Here is a 22,966-nt window from a genome sequence, read left to right on the forward strand (position 1 = left end):
ATACTACAATTCTCATGGGGACACATATTCCGTGACTTCTGTAAAACTTCCCAGATCAGGGAAAAATGTGATCCAGGCAATACTGTTCTGTTATTGCTTTGTTTTATGTTTAAATGAGAATGCAAATGACACTTAAATATCCAAGCTAATCATGAGCCCCTAAAAATGCAGGTCAGCTAAAGTGACATTCTTCAAAGAATGCACTGTGACTGTACTGGGTGCCACTCCAACCTAAGAAGGGAATACTGTGATCCCAAACCATGGATCAACAGCAAGTCTGTGCCAAGAGTGCCTCACAACAATTCATTGACATTTTTCCCCAGAGATGCAAATGGTGGAGAGAAACCTCAATGGTTACTATTATTTGACTAGAGTTCTTTAAGAACTAGGGGCGCCTGGGTGGCACAGTCGGTTAAGCGTCCGACTTCAGCCAGGTCACGATCTCGCGGTCCATGAGTTCGAGCCCCGCGTCAGGCTCTGGGCTGATGGCTCGGAGCCTGGAGCCTGTTTCCGATTCTGTGTCTCCCTCTCTCTCTGCCCCTCCCCCGTTCATTCTCTGTCTCTCTCTGTCCCAAAAATAAATAAACGTTGAAAAAAAAAAAAAAAAATTAAAAAAAAAAAAAAAAAAGAACTTAATAGTGGAAGGGAATAAAAATATAATCTGTATAAACTATTCATTGCTTAATTAGTGTTTACCTGATTGCTTTTCTGGAGCTCTTGTACTTTCTTGGCAAATTCCTTGGCTTCTTTCTGACACTGTTGCTCTAGTTTCTCTACTTTCCTTTGAATCCTTTCATCCATTATCTGGAGTTCTTGAATATGATTTACAAATTCTTCTAATAACCTAGTAGAGGAAAATCAGAGTATGTATCAATCCATCTATGATTAATCATTAGGAACTGACCAGCTCATCTGTAACAGAATATTAATAAGCATTTCTTAAGGTAGGAATGATGTTAATTTTCTGTATAGCATCTTAGGAATTATCTTTAACATGAATGAAAACCTCACTCAGAATCTCTGCCAGAATAGAAACCAATTTTACAGAAAACAGTTAAAACGATAAAGATGCTACATAAAAATAATACTGTGCATTCCAGGGAACAATGACTTTCTGTTCCTCTGATTTATAACTACACTTAAAACAACATATTCAACATGTTTTTATTTTACAGGTAGAACCAACCTTTTCTGATTTATTATTAATTGAAGAAAACATTAAATTCTTATAACACAATAAATTTCCTCCCCTCATACCAGTTAAAATCCTTCTCTAAAAGAAATATAAAAGAAAATAAATCAATCCCTGACTTCTAATGCTTGTGTCTTTATCGTCCAACTGTTAACTAAAACCCCTTTACATAAACGTTGAAAGGAATTTCAATAGTCACCTCTATTCCAAACACAAACTTGAACTAGGTTGGATCTATGGGGAAAAACATTTTTACTTCACCTTTTGGGATCAAAAGCTTCAGGTCCCCCTCTAGAGCCTCCTCCTGGGGTTCTCCACACAAGTCTTTCAATATACTCATCTGCCACAAAAGGCTCCTGGAATACAAAATAAGTGTTCTTTTAAAAAGTTTCATAGAAGATAACTTAATGCTACTTGCAAAAATTAAACAGGTTCTAGTATGTGAGAACTTAAAATAGAATTATCATTTAAATACATCTACATTGTTAAAATGTACAAGGCTTTTTCAATTGAAAAAAATCAAATTAATAAAAATTAGGATATTAAAATATCAGAACAGTATCATGACTAGTTAGAACATCCCAGTGGGAAAATGAGCAAAGGACACAATTTATAGAAGAAATACAAGAAACATGAAATATATGTGGCTTCACTAGTAATCAAATGAGGTCAAATTATCACTTTTGTTTTTAACCTCACTCTCTGGCAAAGTGGGTGGGATTTTTTGTTTTGTTTTGTTTTGTTTTTGTTTTTGGTAATTATAATATGCAATATCGGAGAGGGTAAACTGAAATTCACACTCTCATCTAATCTAACATGTACAATATTTTTAAAGGATAATAACTAATGATTTAGTAACATAAACAGTATTACAAATACTCATACCCTTTAACCTAGTAATTCTACTTTTAAAATTCTAAGGGAAAAGCAGATATGAACACAAAATTTTTTACAGAACATCCAGTAAGTATTATGTACAATACTGAAAAATTGTTCATATAAATACTTAATGAAATTATTACTGAAAATTTATGACAAACTTCCAGGATGAAAACCATGTTCTTATTAAAATCATGCTGAAAAATCATGCAATGAGAAAAAAATGTTCATCTATAATACTGAAAAAAGTAGGATACAAAATTTTCTAAATTTTCTGAGAAAAAAAGCATTTATTATGAAAAAAAGAATATTAGAGCAGATGATCCAATCAAGAAAATAAACACTCAAATGTTTACCATTAGCAGCTGACAATGAATTTTTTAGACTAATACACGCTAGTGTACATATTTTTCATACCATCTTCTTTCATGTAAATGGGTATCCTGTATTGCTTCCCACTTAGCATGTAACTTAGACTGCTACCATTTGCTGGTGATTCCAGTCTGAATTCTTATTATCTGCAAAATTTCCTATTTGTTAATCATATCTTAAAAACATATTTTCATTGATAAACATTCATTAAACAATAAAATTTCCAGTGCCAAGCACGCTGTTAGGCTTTGGAATAAAAAGATGTATTAAAAAACTGCAACCTCAGGAAACTCACAACCTAATAGAGAAGAAATTATAAAGAATGCAAAAGTATGTGATAAGTAAAATTAAGAACCTGTGCCCAAACTTTAATATTAACACTGCTGAATAAGTCGCTACCTCAACAGGTAATTGGACAACAAAAAAGGGGTTATTTATTAATTCAGCAAATTTTGCTGAGCAACTGCTATGTGCTGGGCACAGTGGTGGGTATTGAGAATACAAATTGTAATTCAATAGACAGGGTTCCTGAAAGGCCTCAAAGAAATGATCTTCTAGGTAAGGATGCCAACATTAAACAATTACAGAAATAACTAGTTACAACTGTGATAAATGTAAGGGGAAAAAAAAGTCCTGGATCCAAGACTATACAACAGAAACAGAGATGACAGGAAGACACTAAGGGATAGAAGACTGGTAAGACACAGGAATTACAACTGGCAAACTTTCTGAGAGCTTAACACTTAAGCTGAGACCAAAAGAAAGAAGAAAAATCATCCAGACAAAAATGGAACAAATATCTTTCCAGATCATTAGGGAAAAAGAAGATAGAACTTAACCTAGTTGTGGAACTGAGAAGATGGATAGATCACAAAGAGCTTATCTGGATGGAACAAGAGAGGTGACTATTAACGCCAACAGATAAGAAGTTTGCTCTTTTTATCATTATCATCACACTGGTACTCGAGAGACTGGTTCATGACGTGAGTCTGATGTGAGAGGAGGAATGGGAGGATGAATTTCAGTCAGACTATGGATAACCATCATCATAAAAACAGGAATATGTACCAAAAACAGGAATATGTACCAGCAAGAATAACAGCTCACGTAAACAGTTTACACGCATTACCTCATTTACTACTCTCTTCATAAGACCTAGAAGGGAGGTCCTATTTCATCCTCACTTTATGATGAGGAAACTGAGAGTAAGAGAGGTTAATTACTTACTCAAGACAACACAAGCTGGGCTGAGATTTAAGTCATACTATTCTATTACTAGGTAAAACTGAATGGCAAATATGGGAAACTACAAGTAGCTCCTTGTACCTAAAGTTAGGTCGTAAGGATAACAGCTGAAGCTAAAAAGGAGAAAACTGTCACATGAAGGCCCACACACATCACTGATCATGTCTTTTGAAATTTCTACTTAAATTTATAAACATTCTAATTGTATGACCCATCAATAATGTAAACTAATAATTTTCTCAGACAACTGATAAACTGTCATATGCCTATCTATACATAAGATCTAATATCAACTTTCAAACTGGATCATATCTTATAAGAAAACCATACAGCTTTTACGACCGTTAATATAGCTGACTGCCCCCCCCCCAAAAAAAGTAAACACTAAACAGTAAGAACACAAAACAATATAAATGGGCATTAAAAAATTTTAAAGACTTTTTATATTTTACCTACAAGAGGCTCTTTTATAGTGGTCAAATAACTAAAAATAGCAGTTATATTAATCCAGTTTCTCTCATAAGATTTCCATTATAGGAAAGCTATCTGATACGAGGAAGGCATAGAAAATAAAGAATATTGTTAACTACTTAAAAAATAAATCAGTTTATCCATGTGCTGACATGTTTGAGAATTAAACCCTAATGATGAATTAGATATCCTGCAAAGGAAAAATTTTGACCCTCTGAAATAACAATTAAGTCATTTAGCAAACATATCATCATTTAGATAATCATACCTCTCTCTAGTCAATTTCATTTGTGTTGAAACAAAAGTTGACATATGTCTAATAATTTTTAATTTACATACATAAATTGGGAAACATTGACTCAAGATCAAGGAATTTATGTTTAGAGCGAATACTTAGATCTTTAGAAACTCAGCTACTTACAAACTTCAGGAAATCTGACAAGCATATGAATTACTCCTAAATAATGACAAAATGCTGACAGCAGCTAATTTTTAAGTGTTTATTAGGTGCCTAACACTTTACATACTCAGTATCATTTAATACAACTCTATAAGGTAGGTTTTATTAATATTCATTCATTTTATACCTGTGAAATTGTGTGATACAAAAAGGTTATTTAATCCAAGGTCATATAGATTTATCTGATTTCAAAGGTCCAAGTTTTCAGTTTTGGTAAAATCTAGAGTTTTTTTTTTTTTTTCAAAAAAAGCTAAATTAATTACGAAGTAGTCAGCTCTTCCAAAACTCCACAATACTTCCATTAAATAGCTTTACCTAGTAATGTTCTTTTTCCCTGTCAGTTTTTGCACATGCATACCTATGTAAATACTTAATAATCATAGTTCTCATTTGTTAATTTTATTTATTATTCAGTAGTTGCAATTTCTTTTTTTTTCAACATATGAAGTTTATTGTCAAATTGGTTTCCATACAACACCCAGTGCTCATCCCAAAAGGTGTCCTCCTTAATACCCATCACCCACCCTCCCCTCCCCCCACCCCCCATCAACCCTCAGTTTGTTCTCAGTTTTTAACAGTCTCTTATGCTTTGGCTCTCTCCCACTCTAACCTCTTTTTTTTTTTTTTTTCCTTCCCCTCCCCCATGGGTTTCTGTTAAGTTTCTCAGGATCCACATAAGAGTGAAACCATAGGGTATCTGTCTTTCTCTGTATGGCTTATTTCACTTAGCATAACACTCTCCAGTTCCATCCATGTTGCTACAAAGGGCCATATTTCATTCTTTCTCATTGCCACGTAGTACTCCATTGTGTATATAAACCACAATTTCTTTATCCATTCATCAGTTGATGGACATTTAGGCTCTTTCCATAATTTGGCTATTGTTGAGAATGCTGCTATAAACATTGGGGTACAAGTGCCCCTATAGTAGTTGCAATTTCTAATTAAATATGTTACACTGTTCATTAATTTCAATACACAAGTTTTATCAAATGATATATGCCCCAAAACTCATACATCAACAAATATTACTGACATGGGGAAAAATTAGAATTTTTCATATGAAATATTTCAATTTTCTCAAAATACAATATTCCTTCATTCAACAAATATTCATTTAGAGCCTACTAGATGTTACTGACTATTCTATAAACCAAGGAAATAGCAGTAAACAAGGCAGGAGAAAATCTCTGCCCTTATGGATATCATGAAAGGGAATGACAGACAAACGAGCAGATACATGATAAATAAGAACTATGAAGAAAATTAAAAAGGATGCAGAGTGATGGATTAAAGTGGTTATTTTGGTAAACGTGATCAGACAACGTCTAAGAAAATAAATTTTGAACAAAGACCTGAATACATCTAAAGGAATAAGCCATCTAGGAAAGGAATGCTCCAAGTACAGAGAACAAACAGTATGTGAGCAATGACAAGAGACCAGTGTAACTAGCAGAGTGAGTGAATGGGAGAACAGTTGTAGATAAGGTACAAGAGGTAATAGAGCCCAGAGATTGTAGGATGCACTTTGATACACTTTCAGCTATGAACGAAGAAAAGGCAGGTTCCCAGGATGAAGGACTCTGCAATATACTAGCAAGTATATGCAGTAATGATTCTACTATTCCTTCCCCCCGCCAAAAGAGGTACAACCATTTACTTGAATAACTAACTGTACACAAGGTAAAGGGAAATACTCAAACATTTTGAGGTCTGTTGTATACAGAGTCCTAGTTGATTCCGATACTTGATTCCGATACTCCAAGCATCATGCACTCAAGAGAGTGAAGATATACAAGAGCCAAGATCCAGCTCATCATTGATCCAATGGGTCCATTAGCCCAACTACTGGCCATTTTCCCAGTCCGTAAACATGTAAGAAGGACAGGCACACTTGATGGCTGACATAATTCCCACATTGGGTCCTTGGTCTACAGAGCAAGAGCTTTCACAGTAAGGAAGTCCAAGAAGTCTCTGAAATTGCCCCTCTGTACTCAATGTAGTAAATCAAGTGGAATGTCAAAATTTAGTGCCATTCTTAAGGCTCTAAAGCAAGGATCAGCAAATTTTTTTCTTAAAAAGCTGGACAGTAAGTACTTTACAATCTTTCTTATCACCATTCAGTTCTATAGCTGTAGTACAAATGTAGCGATAGACAATACATAAACAGATGGGCACAGCTGTATATCAGTGAAACTTTAAAAACAGGTATCTATCCCAGGGGCTATACGTTTGCCAACCCCTTATCTAAAGGATGGTCGGGCAATATTCCCCACAATTTTCTAATTTAATTCATCAGTCTGGGTTTTTACAAAAACCAGATAAATCCTGAAAGGTGTTTATCTCAAAATCAACCAAAAAGTAGCCTATTACATCTGTCATACCAGATACAGTTTCTCCAAGCCTCATGGTATATGGCCAATGATTTGGCAAATACATTATTTTCTATGGCAAATACACTATTTTCTGTCCCTATTGGAAAAAAAAAAAAAAAGAGGATCAGACAGTTTACAGTCACATAGAACTGACAGTGGTATACAATTATAGCTTTGCTTCAGGACTATGTGAACTCTCCTATTATAACATGATTTGTACCATATGAACATTCTGCAGAACACCTTACTGATCCATCATACATAACTGACATCATTGGTGGAATCTTGGTAAGATACATGTACTCATGTATATACTATACAAAGATTCCAGGGCACACTGAATCAGTAAAATTTTAAGGTAGTCAGGGGCCCTCCAGGACATCTCACCCAAAGTAAAGGACAATTATTGTACCTTGCACATCCCACCACAAGGAAAGACACACAATACCTGATAGGACTTTCCAGGTTCTGCATGCAGGGCACACATGCTCTGGCACATATACCAAGCGACACAAAAGCAAGAAAGGGCTCTGAAGAAGTGGGGGCCATACAACCAACCTTGCTGTCTGGGCCATACAACTTTGCAGACCCTATGGTATTAAAAGAATCAGTCTTAATTTAAGTATTAAAGGTATCAGTATTGGGAAACAATGTCACGTGGAGTTGTGGCAAACCTCAGTGAATAATCCCAACACAAACTGCGAGATAATAAAGCAAGATCATGCCATCTACAGCAGAGGATTACACACCTTTTGAGAAATAATTCCCAGTGTGCTACTAGACCCTGGTAGAGACAGCACACCTAACCACAGAGCAGGAAGTGAACCTGCATCCAGAACTACATAGCATGAGTTGGGTTCTAAAAGACTCACCAAGATATTATGTCAATGGACTGAGAAACTGTTTAACCTAGATGGATGTGGTAGACCCAGAACCAAACATGAATAGGACCAGAAAGCAAACTGCATAAGCAGGAAGCCAAACTTCTACCATTATTGTGCTAGCTTCTCTCCTTCAATTTACATGGATAGCCTTATGGGGCATCTCTTACAACCTGCTGATGGAGAAGGAAACAGCCTGAACTTGGCTCATGCAGAGAGTTGGCTAGGCATGTGGGTGCCAACTAAAAATGGACAGCAGCAGTAATTAAAACTTCATTCAGGGGAAGCCTTAAAATTCAGTGGCAAGAAAAATCCTCTCAATAGTCAAAGTTTTGGTAAAGACATCTGGCCATCATCTTGGGTAGACAGAGAACTGACCTTAGTTTAGAATATATATGGACTCACAGACAATGGCAAAGGGCCTGACTATGACAGGACAAAGACTGGAAGATTGAAGACAGAGAAATCTGGGATAGAGGCATGTGCATGGACACATGAAAGTGGGCACAGAGTGTGAAGATCATTGTGTCACATGTTAACACTCGCCAGAGGACATCCACCATGGAAGAAAAATCAAACAACCAAGTAGACAAAATGATTCTGCCAGTTGACATCAGCCAGCCTTTACCCAGCATTAGCACACTGGGGACATGAACAGAAAGAACACAGTACAGAGACAACATGGCCCCCATAGCATGAGGTCGTACTTACCATGGCTGATCCAGGTACTGTCAAAGCTGAATATCTAGCCTAACGGTGACAGAAACCAACTCTGAGCCCCTGAAATCACCCCATCCTTCAAGAAGACTACTAACCCAACCACATGGTGGCAAGTTGATTACCTGGTTCCTTTCCATTTTGGATGAGTAATTCATTCTGACAAGAATAAAAACATTCAAGTTGGGTATGCCTCTCCTCAGAGGGAGTGTCTGTTCCTGTGGCACTGGATCCCACATAACACATCAGAGTAAAGGACCCATTTTACAGCAGACAAGGTAACCATGGATCCACTGGTCATATCACAAAGCACACCACCCAGAAGCTGTCAGTCTAATAGGGCACTGGAACAGTCTGCTGAAGGCATAGCTGAAGCGCCAGTTCAGAGATAATAACTCAATAAAGATGGAGCACTATTCTACAAGATGCGGTATATATTCCAAATTTAAAACCTTTATATGAGGGACACCTGAGCGGCTCAGCTGGTTAAGCATCCAACTCTTAATCTCCGCTCAGGTCATGATCTCACGGTTCATGAAGTCAAGCCCCGTGTCAGGCTCTGTGCTGATAGCGTGGAGCCTGCTTGGAATTCTCTCCCCTTCTCTCTGCCCCTACCCCACTTGTGCTCTCTCTCTCTCAAAATAAATAAATAAACTTAAAAAAATAAAATAAAACCTTTACATGATGCTATGTTCCCACAGGAAAAACAAGAGTCTGAGAACAAAGTATAAAAGCAGAAGTGGTCCTGCTTATAATGACTCTCCATTTGTACTTGCTATTCCCACAATTCTGGAGTCTTGATGTCCAGAGGCAAAGATCTCTTTGCCTGAGAATATAGTAAGAGTCCCATTAAACTGTAAGTGCTGCCTGGGCTTTGGCTGCTTATATCCAGAGGATAAAAGGCAAGAAGAGGAGTGACCATCTTGGCAGAGGCAACAGATTCTGATTACCAGGAGGCAGGGCTGCTATTACACAATAGGTGCCGTAACAGTATTTGTGACACACAGATATATTCGTGGAGTACTCTTGGTACTCCTTTGACCAATTCTGAAAGTACACAAGTGTAGCAACCCTGGCCTAAGATGGGTATGGTAACCAGTTAAGCCACGAAGAGTAGTGGAGGCACTAGCTGAAAGTAAGGGGGTATTAGAATGGAGAACAGAGAAGGGAAACATAGAAGAGAGAATTATCAGTTGCAACCTGAAACCAGTCACAATAGTAGGAACCACAGTTCATCCCACTAACCTTCTTCTAATTTTCCTCCCAACTGGAATGCCAAAGGAGCTGCTCCCCAAATGCGTATGAAAAAGTGGAGCCTAGTGGCACAGAAGTGGTCTGTGGTAGACACACTGATCCAGGTACTGTCAAAGCTACACTTTGTATTATCTGATGTATTATCCAGATCTCCCTTCAAGAAGGGACTTGTTCTAGCTGCTATCAGTGCCATGCTGTCAGTAGAGAGCCTTCAGCTGGCAGTATTTTCAGGGATCACCTCAACTGCAGAGAATCAATTCACTCAATATCATACCTTTCCCAGGGTGGTCTATATAAATGACTAAGATAGGGACAATTTTGGTCTAAAGCAGGACAACTCTGACAGTTTATTTTTGTTTCAGAACTCGCCCCAGGGGCCAAAAACACTCTCACTGGGCCAACACTGTAACTCTATTTCTCCATACGCCTGATCTTGCATCCTTACTCTGTCCCTTCACAGATATTCACACCAAGGGTATCTCCTAATAAATATTCTGCACACGAAACTCTGTCTCAAAGTCTGCTTTTCAGAGAACTCAACCTGCAACCCTGTGGTAGTCCAATGGAGAGATGATGATAATGGCTCAAACGGAAGTGATGGTGGTGAAGATGCCAAAGAATGGTCAGGTTCACGACATTTTAAAGAATGTATTCACACAAATTGCTGGATTGGATGTGGAGACAAAGTTAAAAAGGAAATTATGATTATTCATGGAGGAATGCAGACTGAACAACTGTGTAAATGATGGGTAGTGTCATTTACTGAGACTGGAAAGAGATGCAAGAGGGAGTGAGGAAATGAGTTCTGTTTTGCATATGACGTGTTGTGGAGGCTTATTAAATATACCAGTAATTGAAAATAGCACATGATTAGAAAAATAAGTGTGTATTACAGGGAAGAAACTAGAGCTAGATATAAAATTAGAGTTATTTAAAATCTCAGAACTAGATGAAATTTAGGAAGGAGAAGAGCATGCCAACAACATTCAGAGATAAATGAAGGAAAAGGATCCAACAAAAGAGACCAAGTAGGAGGAACTAGAGAAGGAGGAAGAAAACTCAGGAGTGAAGGAGTGTCCTGGAAGCAAAGTGCAGGTTTTATCTCAGAGGCAAATTATCACTAGAGTTTAAGATAAATCAGCTACTGCTCCCAGTGGAATGAAAGTTCCAAAAAAGCAAAAAGCAAAACCAAACAAATGAATCCCAATAACTTGCTCTCTAATACTTAATGTTGCTGCAGAGGCATTTACAATAAGAAAGATAGCCAAATTAACAGATTTTAAGACCTCCAAATGACCAAGTCACCCCAAAGGATTCTCAAAAATACATGTAAATAATCCCCCCAAAAATCTTTCAGAATTTCACAAACCTGACAAAGTTCTATCTTTACCTTCTTTTTCACTATAGTAATTAAAAGCAAAAATTGTCCCAACAAAAACAAATACCTATGAATTATGCACTATAGACTAAAATGCTATTATATTAAATTCAACTTTATGTAACTCATTATTGTAGTCAAACTGATTTCATATTTTTTACAAATGCTACCAATGACAAGAAAAACATGGAGTTTGTAGTTATTTCTATTAAAAACTAAGACATCAAGCCCCTGGACAGGAACATGAATCCCTAATTTAACACTGTTTGAGAAAAGTGAACTTTTATATTTTCTTATAGCATCCTTTCCCAAAACAGATCCAATACAATGTGTTACAACCACCTAGAAACTCAAAGAAACTGTAATATTTTGCCCTAGCCTATGTAAGAAAATAAATAAATAAGTATTAATTAATTATTTAAAAAATAAGGCTCAAAGGATTTCTGAAAGAAGTATTTCTGTATCCTATTAAGCCAACAAACCATGGGTTCAAGTACTACCTACAAGGTATTTTTCTTAAATTTATTGTGCATGTCATGCCAAACTAATCTTTAAAACACTGCTTTCTGGGGTGCCTGGGTGGCTCAGTTGGTTAAGCATCCGACTTCAGTTCAGGTCATGATCTCATGGTTGGCGAATTCAAGCCCTGCATCAGGCTCTGTGCTGATAGCTAAGAGCCTGGAGCCTGTTTCCGATTCTGTGTCTCCCTGTCTTTCTGCCCTCCCACGTTCGTTCATTCTCTCTCTCTCTCAAAAACAAACATAAAAAAATAAAATTTAAAAAAAAGGCACTGCTTTCTTTTCATCAGAAACTTCTCTATGCAATTCCTAAACTATCAAGTTCACACTCTTCTGTTTACCCTTTTAGATTCTTATCTTACATTTCCTACCCAACTTCTTTGCTCCCCAAAATGAACAGCCACACTAGCTAGCATCAGCCAATTTCAGTCTTCTCTTCATACCCATGCTACTTCTGCTTCCTTACATGTGGCCAGGTAACTCATCCCACAAGGCTACTCTTTCTCCTCCCACAATTAAACACCTCTAATTATTCAAAGCCTGGCTCAATTCCCATTTCCTCCTTGAAGAATTCCTTCCCTACATGACCTCCACTGATTTCTTCACTCTTTAAACCCGAAAGAGGCTTAGAAATTCAAACCTCAACACAGAACACTATACTCTTATCATTTATTGTTTTACAATAACTTTTGTAAGTTTCACTCTTCCCCACAGTTAAATTGAAAGCAGAGGCAGCATCTGCTGAAATGTCATACATTTCTCTTGCTTTCCAATTGTGGTCAATAGAATAATGTTGAGCACCACAGATGCACAATAAATCAAAACACTTGCTAGTTAGGACCATGGCCAAATCCCCTGCAGAAGATCTTGAAAATCAAGCCCTGATTCATACATACAAAATCAGAAAGGCAGTACTACCACCCCACACGCCAAAAATAAAGAACAAGCATTCTATGGTAGTATAAATCCAAAATTTTATCAGAAACCAAATATGAACCTTATGCAATTCTAACACTGGAACTAAATGAGTTACTACATTTTGCCTCTCCTTTTTTTAGCCCCACTTGATTTGGTTTTCATGAGACTATGTGTTTTATGACAGATTAAGAAATGAATTACATTTATTGAGTATTGGTGGTTGTTGTTTTTTTTTTAAAGCACACAAAATGGATTCATTCTACCTAGGGAAAGGTAGGAGGACAAAGCACATTAAGACACTTAAATACAGGGGTACCTGGGTGGCTCAGTAAGTTAGGTGTCTGACTTCAGCTCAGGTCATGATCTCGCACTCCATGAGTTCAAGCCCCACACTGGGCTCTGTGCTGACAGTTCAGAGCCTGAAGCCTGCTTCAGATTCTGTGTCTCCCTCTCTCTGTCCCTCCCCCGCTTCTGTTCTCTCTCTCTCTCTCAAAACTAAATAAACATTTAAAAAAATTTTTAAAAGACACCTAAGTACAACTAAGGCAAACTTTTACAAGGTTAAATTTGAAAACTACCTGCAACACTGAGATGAACAGTTTTAGTTTTTTAAAGTCATTTTTTAAAAAAAAATTTTTTTTAACGGTTTTTATTTATTTTTGAGACAGGGAGAGACAGAGCATGAACAGGGGAGTGTCAGAGAGAGGTAAACACAGAATCTGAAACCGGCTCCAGGCTCTGAGCTGTCAGCACAGCTCGAACTCACGGACCGCGAGATCATGACCTGAGCCGAAGTCGGCCGCTTAACTGACTGAGCCACCCAGGCGCCCCTAAAGTCATTTTTAATATCCATCTTGAAGGAGATGGCAGCTCTTTAAACTATGATAAAATGAGCCAATTAATCTTATTAGCAGAACTGTTTTGAAGACAATTACATGGTGGTACTTTAGACTCCTATGAAACATTTTAGTTTCTCTTACACAAAATCTCTCTTCAGAATAGAGTATATCTCACTTCTGACAGTAAAGTAGCATCTGATTTCCATGCCCAAAAGAGAAAGGTAACAGAACATTATGGCATTTTTTATACCAGTCTCAAAAGAATCACAAATTAGGTTTAAAAATTTTAAAGCTAGAATGGTCATTAAATATCATCTTACCCTAGTCCCTTCCAACTCCTTTTTATATATAAGTAACTGAGACAATGAAATTTAAGCCTTGTCAAGGTATTAATCCAGTATTCTAACCAGAGATTTTTCCATTCTATTACAGTATCTTTTAAAATTATACAAAGACCATGAAAATCATCACCTAAAGTATGTAACAATGTTACATTAGCATTTCAAATCAAATCAAATGCATTTACCAATTTACACATTCAATGTATTACAGGCACTTAATAAACACTTTTGGAATAAAATTAAGCACGTGGATCCAAGGAATTGTTCATTTTTTTGATTCATTATATCCTTAACAAAAATGCATATATATGATATAGTTAACTATATTGTAATTACTATTTTCATATTTCCATTCAAACATCAATTTGTTTAATCTTAGAGATAACTCTCTAAGGTAGGTACTATTACTATCCTCATTTTACAGATAAGAAAACAGGTACAGAAAGGTCAGGTAACTTGTCCAAGATCATAAAATAGTAAGGAATAAAGCTGAGAGATGTCATCCATTCCCAGGTCTAAACAGCCACACATAAAAGATGAAGATCCCCATAATAATTTGTTATCTCCACCTGTGGTGTCTTTCTGAAATACTAATTCATATTTCCAACTGCCTTCTGGACTTCTTCACCAGGATGTCTTACTAAAAACTTAGGGGCGCCTGGGTGGCGCAGTCGGTTAAGCGTCCGACTTCAGCCAGGTCACGATCTCACGGTCCGTGAGTTCGAGCCCCGCGTCAGGCTCTGGGCTGATGGCTCAGAGCCCGGAGCCCGGAGCCTGTTTCCGATTCTGTGTCTCCCTCTCTCTCTGCCCCTCCCCCGTTCATGCTCTGTCTCTCTCTGTCCCAAAAATAAATAAACGTTAAAAAAAAAAAAAAATTTAAAAACTTAAAATATAGGTTTAAAAAATGAATACATGATCCCTTCCCTCTGAAACGATCCTTCCTATTTTCTCTGTCACAGTTAATCAATCACCAACCACCTACTTTTCTAACTGCATAAATTTGGAATTAACTCCTCAGTAATCAAAATCTTTTGATTCTTCTTCCAAAATGTCTTCCCAAATTTCCTGCTTTCTCTGTCCCCACCGAATTAGGTCAGAATTTCACCTGCCTAGACAAGAACTATGCCTGGCAGGGTATGACTTCTATTTTACCAGCTAACAATTTCTTCCTCATTGAAGGCCATTCTTCACAGTAACATTAAAATTATCTGCCTCTCCACTCCTACCCGCCTCCAACAAAAGTCATGGCAGCCCCCATAAGCATGGCCTATAAGGCTTTCTCAAAGATTCCCCCAAACTGCCTCTGTGGTCCAAATGCCTTGCTACGAACCACCATGCCACATGCCTAAAACATGCATACACAGACAGACCTGATCTCTTCTCAACTCAATGTTTTCCTGAACACAGCTCACCTTAAAAATTAGTCACTTCTCTCTCTGCCTTGGAATGCCCTTCTTCTGCTTGAGAAGTTTCTAGTCATCTATCAATACCCAGTTTATATGTCAATACTATATGAAAGCTTTCCTAATTATCCCAGGAAGAGATTGTGTACTTGTACTACACTGTATTATCTGTCAATATATATCTCCCTGTAATACTGCAATATAACAAATACATATATATGCATACAAAATATACATATTTAAAAAAAATTTTTAATGTTTATTTATTTTTCTTTTTAAATTTTTTTTTTCAACGTTTATTTATTTTTGGGACAGAGACAGACAGAGCATGAACGGGGGAGGGGCAGAGAGAGAGGGAGACACAGAATCGGAAACAGGCTCCAGGCTCTGAGCCATCAGCCCAGAGCCCGACGCGGAGCTCGAACTCACGGACCGCGAGATCGTGACCTGGCTGAAGTCGGATGCTTAACCGACTGTGCCACCCAGGCGCCCCTTTATTTATTTTTCTTGAGAGACACAGAGACAGAATGCAAGTGGGTTAGGGGCAGAGAGGGAGACACAGAATCTGAAGCAGGCTCCAGGCTCTGAGCTGTCAGCACAGAGCCTGATGCGGGGCTCGAACTCATGAGCTGTGAGATCATGACCTGAGCCGAAGTCTGACACTCAACCGACTGAGCCACCCAGGCGCCCCTAAAATATACATATTTTAAGAAATATACATTTTAGTCTTTGTACTTAGCTCCTGACTATAGTTTCTAAAGCCTTTGTTTTTTCCTAAGTGAAAAATGTGCTAGAGGCATCTTTTGTTCTAATATTTGGTCTTTAGCTCTGGTTCCAGATGCAGAGCTCCTAAAACCCTTGTAATTTCTTGAGTGATGTGGTTGATAGGAGCATCTGACGTAGAGCACCTAAATCTTGGAATTTCCTGGGTGTCTTTTGTTCTACTGAAGCAACAGGGCTCCTGGATGGGGGATGGTTGCCAGAAAGATCAAGCATGATTAGAAGCCCCTCTACTCCTGAATTAACGGAGTTAATAATTGGTTATTCCTAAGTGATAAAGCCTCTATAAAAATCTTTAAAAAATCTCTAAAGTATGGGGTTCAGAGAACTTCCAGGTTGCTGAATACATCAAAGTGCTGGGAGGGTGGTGCACCCAGGGAGGGAATGAAAGTGCTATGCTCTTTCCTCTATACCTTGCCACATACATCTCTTCCATCTGGTTGTTCCCAAGTCATATCCCTTGGTAATAAACTCATAATCTAGTTTGTAAACTGTTTTCCTGAGTTCTGTGAGCTGTTCTAGCAAATTATCGAATCTGAGGAGGTGGTCATGAGAACCTCTAATTTACAGCTAGTTTGTTAGAAGCACAGGTAACAACCTGGACTGCCACTGGTATCTGAAGTGGTGGCGTTCCTGTGGTACTGAGCCCTTAACTTGTGAGATCTGATGCTAACTCCAAGTAGACAGTGTCAGAATTGAACTGAACTGTAGAACATCCGGTCACTGTCTGCTGGAAAACTGCACTGTTGTGGGTAAAAGCTGTACACATGTGGCGTCAGAAATGAATAATTGAGACTAGTGATAGAGTGTTGACAGAACCGAGTTCTTTTCCTTTCATTCCCCCAAGTAGGTTTTTAACTCAAACCATCTTTTAACTCCAGTACTTGAAATGACTTCTGTCCTAGTACTCAATAATTGTTTGGGGAATAAACACATTTCATAAAATACACGATAATTAATTAATGGTAGCCAGGTTCCACAAACCCTTATCTAACAGCTAATATGGCTAAAACAAGAAGCATTTCAGCAGCGAGAAGGTAAAGGAGTGGTGCTTACTTGCATATCTCATGTTGACTTATATTTAGCTAGTTAATTGAACAAGAGAGATTTTTCACTACATTTAAATAACTTTTGTAACTTAGTTTCAAAATCCAAGAAACATAAATGTGTTTGTGTGCAAAAAATGTGTTCTTGGCTATTTAAATTCTAATCTGGAGGTCAAAACAAACATTGTTACCACAGTTAAATTACTTGACTTCAAACACAATTATCAAGATACCTACATTCACAGGAAAGAAAAAAGTCAAATTCTTAATCCTGGCATTTAGGATCTCCACAATTAAACCCCAAATTACCTTACATGCCACTCCTCTTCTTCATGCATGCTATACTCCAGCCAAAGTGGAACTCTTCCCCTTGCCTCAAGGATCTATACTTGCCTCCCTTTGTGTGTTGGCTTTTATTGTCTGTCTACTTTATTAGAAAGTCCCTCCATGCAGTTGCACAAACTCAAATCTAACAGATCCTTTATACATCATTCAAATGCCACCTCTTAATCCTTTCCCACTTCTAGAGGTAATCTTTCCATCTTCTCAACTCCTACAGCACTTTATCTTTGACACCATTTACAACTTTGTTTCAAGTGTACATAGCTATGCATCTATATTCTCTCCTCATATTTAATAATAAGGGCAAGTTCTATATGTAATTAAACATTTCCCAAAGTATGCTCCATGGAATTTACAAAATTAACAAGCAGTAGAAAATATAACAATCTTTAATATATGGAGGTATGTTGTAAACCTCTAATGAAACAAAGTATGCCCATTTCCAAAACTTATTTGGCCTCTAAACCATTTGGGTTATTTTGCAGCACATCTCATAGGATTAATATTTCTATGGCATTCCTTTTGAGACATGCAGTCTCATTAATCTTGGCATCTTCTCTTGAACTTAATAGGAACTCAACAAACATTTGTTGAATGAATGGGTAATGGACCCTGGTTAACAAAGAACTCATCCATAAAGGTAGCCTGCCCAAAAAGAAGACTCCAAGAATGACAGCAGAGAAAAACAGTAAGAGTACAATGTCCTCGGTAATGCAGTAAGAGAAGAGAGGAATATCTGTGACAACAGAAGAAGAATTTACTACCTCAGCCACTTTTCATATGCAGAGGACATAATTAATCCAAACCACACAGGAATTCCTATTTACAATGCCCATCCTGAGGTAAACATGGAGATAGAACTTTTCAGCAAGTCTGTCAAAAAGGGTTGAAACTATGAAGATATTCTGGTCAATTTCCAGGACACGTGTTATTAAAATAACTGAAACATCTATTACTAAATCATATCCTGGAGTTTTATTTTGTTGTATGAGGGTGTTTACATCATAAGAGGAAGTCTCATACGATCAACAACAAGACTTTAAAAGAAGAAGAGTTAACACTTTATGAAATTTCATGGATTGAAAGCATAATTTTGTATTGATTTAACCTCATCTCCAATGTGGAAAAATGAAAGCAGAAACCAGGATGCATAAAAACAAAATATCCTGACTACATCCTGACCTGTTTCCTACAGTTCTCTAGCTGTGTCTAAAAAACGGGAAGAGAAAAAGACCCTCCCTAACATGTCCTACAATCTAGATCCTATGGTAGTAGCAACAGGAAACGGCAGCGATGACTGGGGTTTGTTTTTTGTTTTCCTCCTCACTCAAAAGCAGAAAGACCAACTTTTCACTTAGGGATGAAAGCTTACTCAAGAGTAGAGTCCACTGCAGGGCTGAAAAGATAAATACATTTCTTCATCACCACTATTAACATTTAATTGTAACTTTTAACACAATATGCTTTTAATTTTGATGAAGCAAGAAGAGAAAGTCACATGAATTAAGATCTATGCATGTGTAAGGCTGTCCTATGAACCCTGTGGCCACAGGACTAGTCTGCCATCACTGGTCAGTTAAGTGAATGTTACCAGCTATACATAAGGAGTCACTCAGTTAAATTAAATCCTAATTTGGTTTAACTACTTTACTAAATGGCATGACCCTAGAAAGCAAATATAAATATTTACTACCCCCCCCCCCAAAATATATATATATGTATTTCTCTACCTCCTCCCCTCTACCCCAGGAGGGGAAGGAGGGCAGAAATCAAATATATTTTAAAGTTAGGGGACTCATGTGGTCAAACATTTAAAGAAAAATAGATATAAGATGGTCCAAAACACAACTGGAAACGTCAAGCAGGATTAAGTCACAGGTTAATGCCTTATGAATCATGTAACAGAATAATAGTTTTCTGTTAACAGTATTTCATTTAGTATATTAAAGATCTCAACTTCATGAACAATTTTCTACCTTTATGAGACGTGAAAAATAAAACAAGAAACTACAGAACTATTTAGTATCTTGCCCAGGAACATACAATAAAAGCTTTTAGCAAAGGAGTCACTTCCTGCTCCTGAATCAATCAATAAACAGATGGCACAATCATGAAATGTGAGAAGTTAATATAATCTACCTCCCAACACTTATATCTGAGAACATACAATTAATATTTCCAAATTCTCTCTTGTAATTCTTTCTCTTCACTCACAAATTACTATTTGATTATTAGCTATTATAACAATAATATATGTTATTCCTCTCAACAAAAGCATGATCTATCCAGGAGCTGAGAGAAATCCAAAATATAGTAACAGTAACATATGAAAAGTTCCCAATTGTTGCAAAAACTGTGGCCAAATTTCAAGCCAAAACTGCTGACTCTGAAGCAGAAAATCCAATCTTCACTTGCGGAGAAATTCTCTATTGTCCACTACAGTCGTCTCAATCATTATACTTTTGCTGTGAAAGACGAGCACACACAAAAAGGGCCTTTCCTTCCTTTTTCGTTACATCTGTTTTCACTTCTTTCACAAAAGGAGAGCCTTTATAACGTTTCGTTGTTTGGTGATCCAGTTAGAATTTCCTATTCTGTTCATCTCAAACACCACAGCTTCTTACATTGGATTTCACTAAATTAAATTTTAAGTTTTAGAGAGTGAAAACGCTCAAGGAAAGAAACACAATAGAACGCTCATTGTCTCAGGCACTAAGGATTCTCTAGCTAGCAGTTAGGTGGTTTTATAACACATTTAAATTCCTTGAGACCCGAACATTGATGTTTAGTTTCGCTCCCCCCCCCCCGCCCCCCTTCAGTCTGAAGGGCTAAGTGGGCCTTTATTGTCCTAAAAAGCATTTCAGCCTCTTCGAACGTAAGGTAAGGGGAAACTGGCAGGCACCTGAGTGCCACTCGTAACGTTCACTAATGGAATAATTTTAATGACTCAACAGCGAGAAGCCCCCAGTCGGCCCAGTCTCAGGTGGCCCCCTTAGAATATTATCTGAGGATCCAAGCGACAAGACGGGAGACTCGCCCAACCCGGGGCTCCCGGCTGGTCTCTCCGCGCCCTGAGCCAGCCTTTCCCACTTCTCATCCCCAGTACATCTTCCAACGCCCAAACCTCCGACGCTCCCCTCCAGCCCCGCGGACAAAACCAACCCTCCTCCTTTCCCATTCCGGGCTCCCTTCCCTGCCCACCTCCCCACCCAGGTCCCCAAGCCACCCCTCCCCCATTGCACGCTCCGCCCGCGCGGCCCCCAGAGCCGCCACCCCACCCCTCGCCTTTCCCACCTTTCCTCCCAGGGCCGCGCCCGCGCCTCCGCCCGCCCGCCCACCTCGCGGCCCGCACTCCGGGCCTGCCACTCCCCGGGGAGCCGCCGGGACTCACCTCGAAGAGCTCGGCCGTCGTAGCCATCCCGGCCGGCTGAGAGGCTCGCCTCGCACTGGAAGCCGTCTCCTCTTCACATGCTGCGCCTCAGCGGCGCCGCGCACAGCCCCCTGCTCGGCTCGCCAGCTCTGGCTCCCGGCCGCCGCGGGCTCCCCCACTCCCCACAGAGCCCAGGCGGGGCGGGAGGGCGGCCATGAAGCGAAGGCGCAGACGCCTGTCAGCTGCCTCCCGGCGCCGCCCGCGCCGCTCCCATTGTCACCGCCTCATACGCCGGAAGTGGAGCTGCGCGCGCCCGGTTGGCTGTCGGGAGGGGCCGGCGAGGGAAGCCGGCAGCCGGCGAACCGCAGAGAGGCTCGTCGCCTGGGCGAGTGAGGAACTGTGATCCTTGCGGGCCACCGTCCCGGAAGTGGACGGTAGAGGAAGAAAGCAGTGGGTTGGTGGGGAGGAATATTTCTCGAGATTCTAGGTGAGGAGTCACAGAACTTTTGTGGCGTGTGTTGACAGGACGGACTCAGAGGTTTTAGTCACTTCACCAGAAGGAGCCAGCGTCTCTGCAGAGCCCGACCTGTTTGTGGTGAGGCAGAAGGTGGCTCAGGTTGAGTGAGCCCCGGGTCTTCTGGTAGAAGTCCATTTGAGAAAGCCAGTCCTTTTTCCGTAGAGACCTTAGGGATCAGCTGATGCATTAGTGGCTTAATGGCCCAGCGGGCAGTGTGGCTCATAAGCCGCGAGCCGGGAACTCCATTTTGTGGCACCGTCAGATTCTCCAGGTAAATGCAGGTCTGAATTCTCAGAGGTGTTGGATCGGAGGAATGGATGATGTATTGTAGTTTGGGGATGTGTCTTTGGTCCGCCACCTTGGGCAATTTACTTAACTTCCGTTTCATCTGTTAAATGAAGATCTTACTACTACTACTTAATAGTGTTGTGAGAATTAAATGAGTTGATGCTTGGCACACATTAAGCATTATGTGTTCTACAATATTGTTATTACTTTATCTTAAAATAATTCCACCTGCTTAGGATTGAGATGGAGATGACCAAAGGAAAGAAAGGAAACTTACTGAGCACTAAACAGGTTTCACATTTTTCTTTGGTTGATAAAGCTCATTCAAGGACATTTTAACTCATTCTTCCGGAAAATCTTTGCTGATCATTAAAAGACTGTTATTTTAGAAATTTTTAGAAATTTTCAGATGGATTGTTGAAGAAAATTGAAAAAGTACAAAAAATTGAACCGTATTCACTTTTTCTTAGATGGTGTGAGCTGATCTGGTCCCACTTGTAGCATTTGCCACATTTTATCAAAAGAGCTCTGTGATGAGAATTATACAATAACTCATTGTAAGATATAGGTGGCAATTCTGTGACCTATGACCTTTTATTCTCAGTGGCTATGGACGTTTCTTTCTTGCCAACATTGTTACTCTTCTCTGGGGAAAGCTCTGTAGGGAGGTAGCATAGCCCTGAATTGCAGATAAAGATGAGTGTGATTTTAAATGAAAGTGGTTGGCAACGTGGATATGAAAAATTCCCTCCTGGCAACCTAAACATTTGTTTTGTTCCTGAGGGCATCAGAGTTATAGTTTACCATTTCCCCCTAATATACCTGGCTTACTTTGTTGTTGCTGTACCTCAAGCAAGGAGTTTAATAGTATTCATTGGTACGGTTAATCAGCCTCATTGGTTTATCCAAGAACTTACATATTACCTTGAGTATCCTTATTTCTGCCACTCTCCTCCTCCTCACAGGTAACTCTCATATGTTTGTTGCTACCCTTTTATTTCTGTGTTTGTCTATGCATTTTTCAAATTACACAGTTAAGTGTGCTATAGACTTCATTTCCTTTTTCTACATTTGCCAGACTTCTCAGCACTATTTTAAAGAAACGTCCATGTTACTTTATGTTCATGCAGAGCAGCTCTGCCCAATAGAATTTTCTGCAGTAATGGACATGGTGTTCTAAATCTGTGCTGTTTAATATTGTAGCCACTAGCCACATGTAGCTATTGTGCTTTTGAAATGTGGCTATTGTAACTGAGGAACTCAATCTCCTTTAATTTTAATTTAAGTTTAAATAGTCACACGTGGCTAGTGGCTCCTGTTTTGGACAGTGCAGATTTAGCCCATTGCTCTGTTGTACCCTGTGGTCTACATCCTCCATAT

At 38.9% G+C, this 22,966-nt stretch overlaps 2 protein-coding genes across 7 annotated transcripts in view; one reads left to right on the forward strand and one right to left on the reverse strand.

Annotated features, from left to right (window-relative positions):
- EXOC5 (exocyst complex component 5) overlaps positions 1-21,032 on the reverse strand; it is a 61,389-nt gene extending 40,357 nt beyond the window's left edge. The window contains exons 1-3 of the mRNA XM_045451079.1: positions 20,803-21,032; positions 1,454-1,548; positions 697-844 (exon numbers count right to left, since the gene is read on the reverse strand). Of these exons, the coding sequence (XP_045307035.1) occupies positions 697-844; positions 1,454-1,548; positions 20,803-20,829 (270 nt within the window). The 5' untranslated portion in view covers positions 20,830-21,032. The remainder of the gene's footprint in view (positions 1-696; positions 845-1,453; positions 1,549-20,802) is intronic.
- Positions 21,033-21,152: 120 nt separating this feature from the next.
- The window catches only part of AP5M1 (adaptor related protein complex 5 subunit mu 1), a 30,064-nt gene continuing 28,250 nt past the window's right edge, over positions 21,153-22,966 (forward strand). For 5 of the 6 annotated variants that reach the window (XR_006705038.1, XR_006705037.1, XM_045451080.1 and 2 more), the window contains exon 1: positions 21,153-21,569. Coding sequence is in view for 4 of the 6 variants with exons in the window: in XM_045451080.1 (XP_045307036.1) it covers positions 21,496-21,569 (74 nt within the window). In the remaining 2 variants the exon portion in view is untranslated. The remainder of the gene's footprint in view (positions 21,570-22,966) is intronic. The other variant, XM_045451082.1, reaches the window with a different exon arrangement.

The sequence above is a fragment of the Leopardus geoffroyi genome, chromosome B3 (assembly GCF_018350155.1).
Source record: "Leopardus geoffroyi isolate Oge1 chromosome B3, O.geoffroyi_Oge1_pat1.0, whole genome shotgun sequence".
Taxonomy (NCBI): domain Eukaryota; kingdom Metazoa; phylum Chordata; class Mammalia; order Carnivora; family Felidae; genus Leopardus; species Leopardus geoffroyi.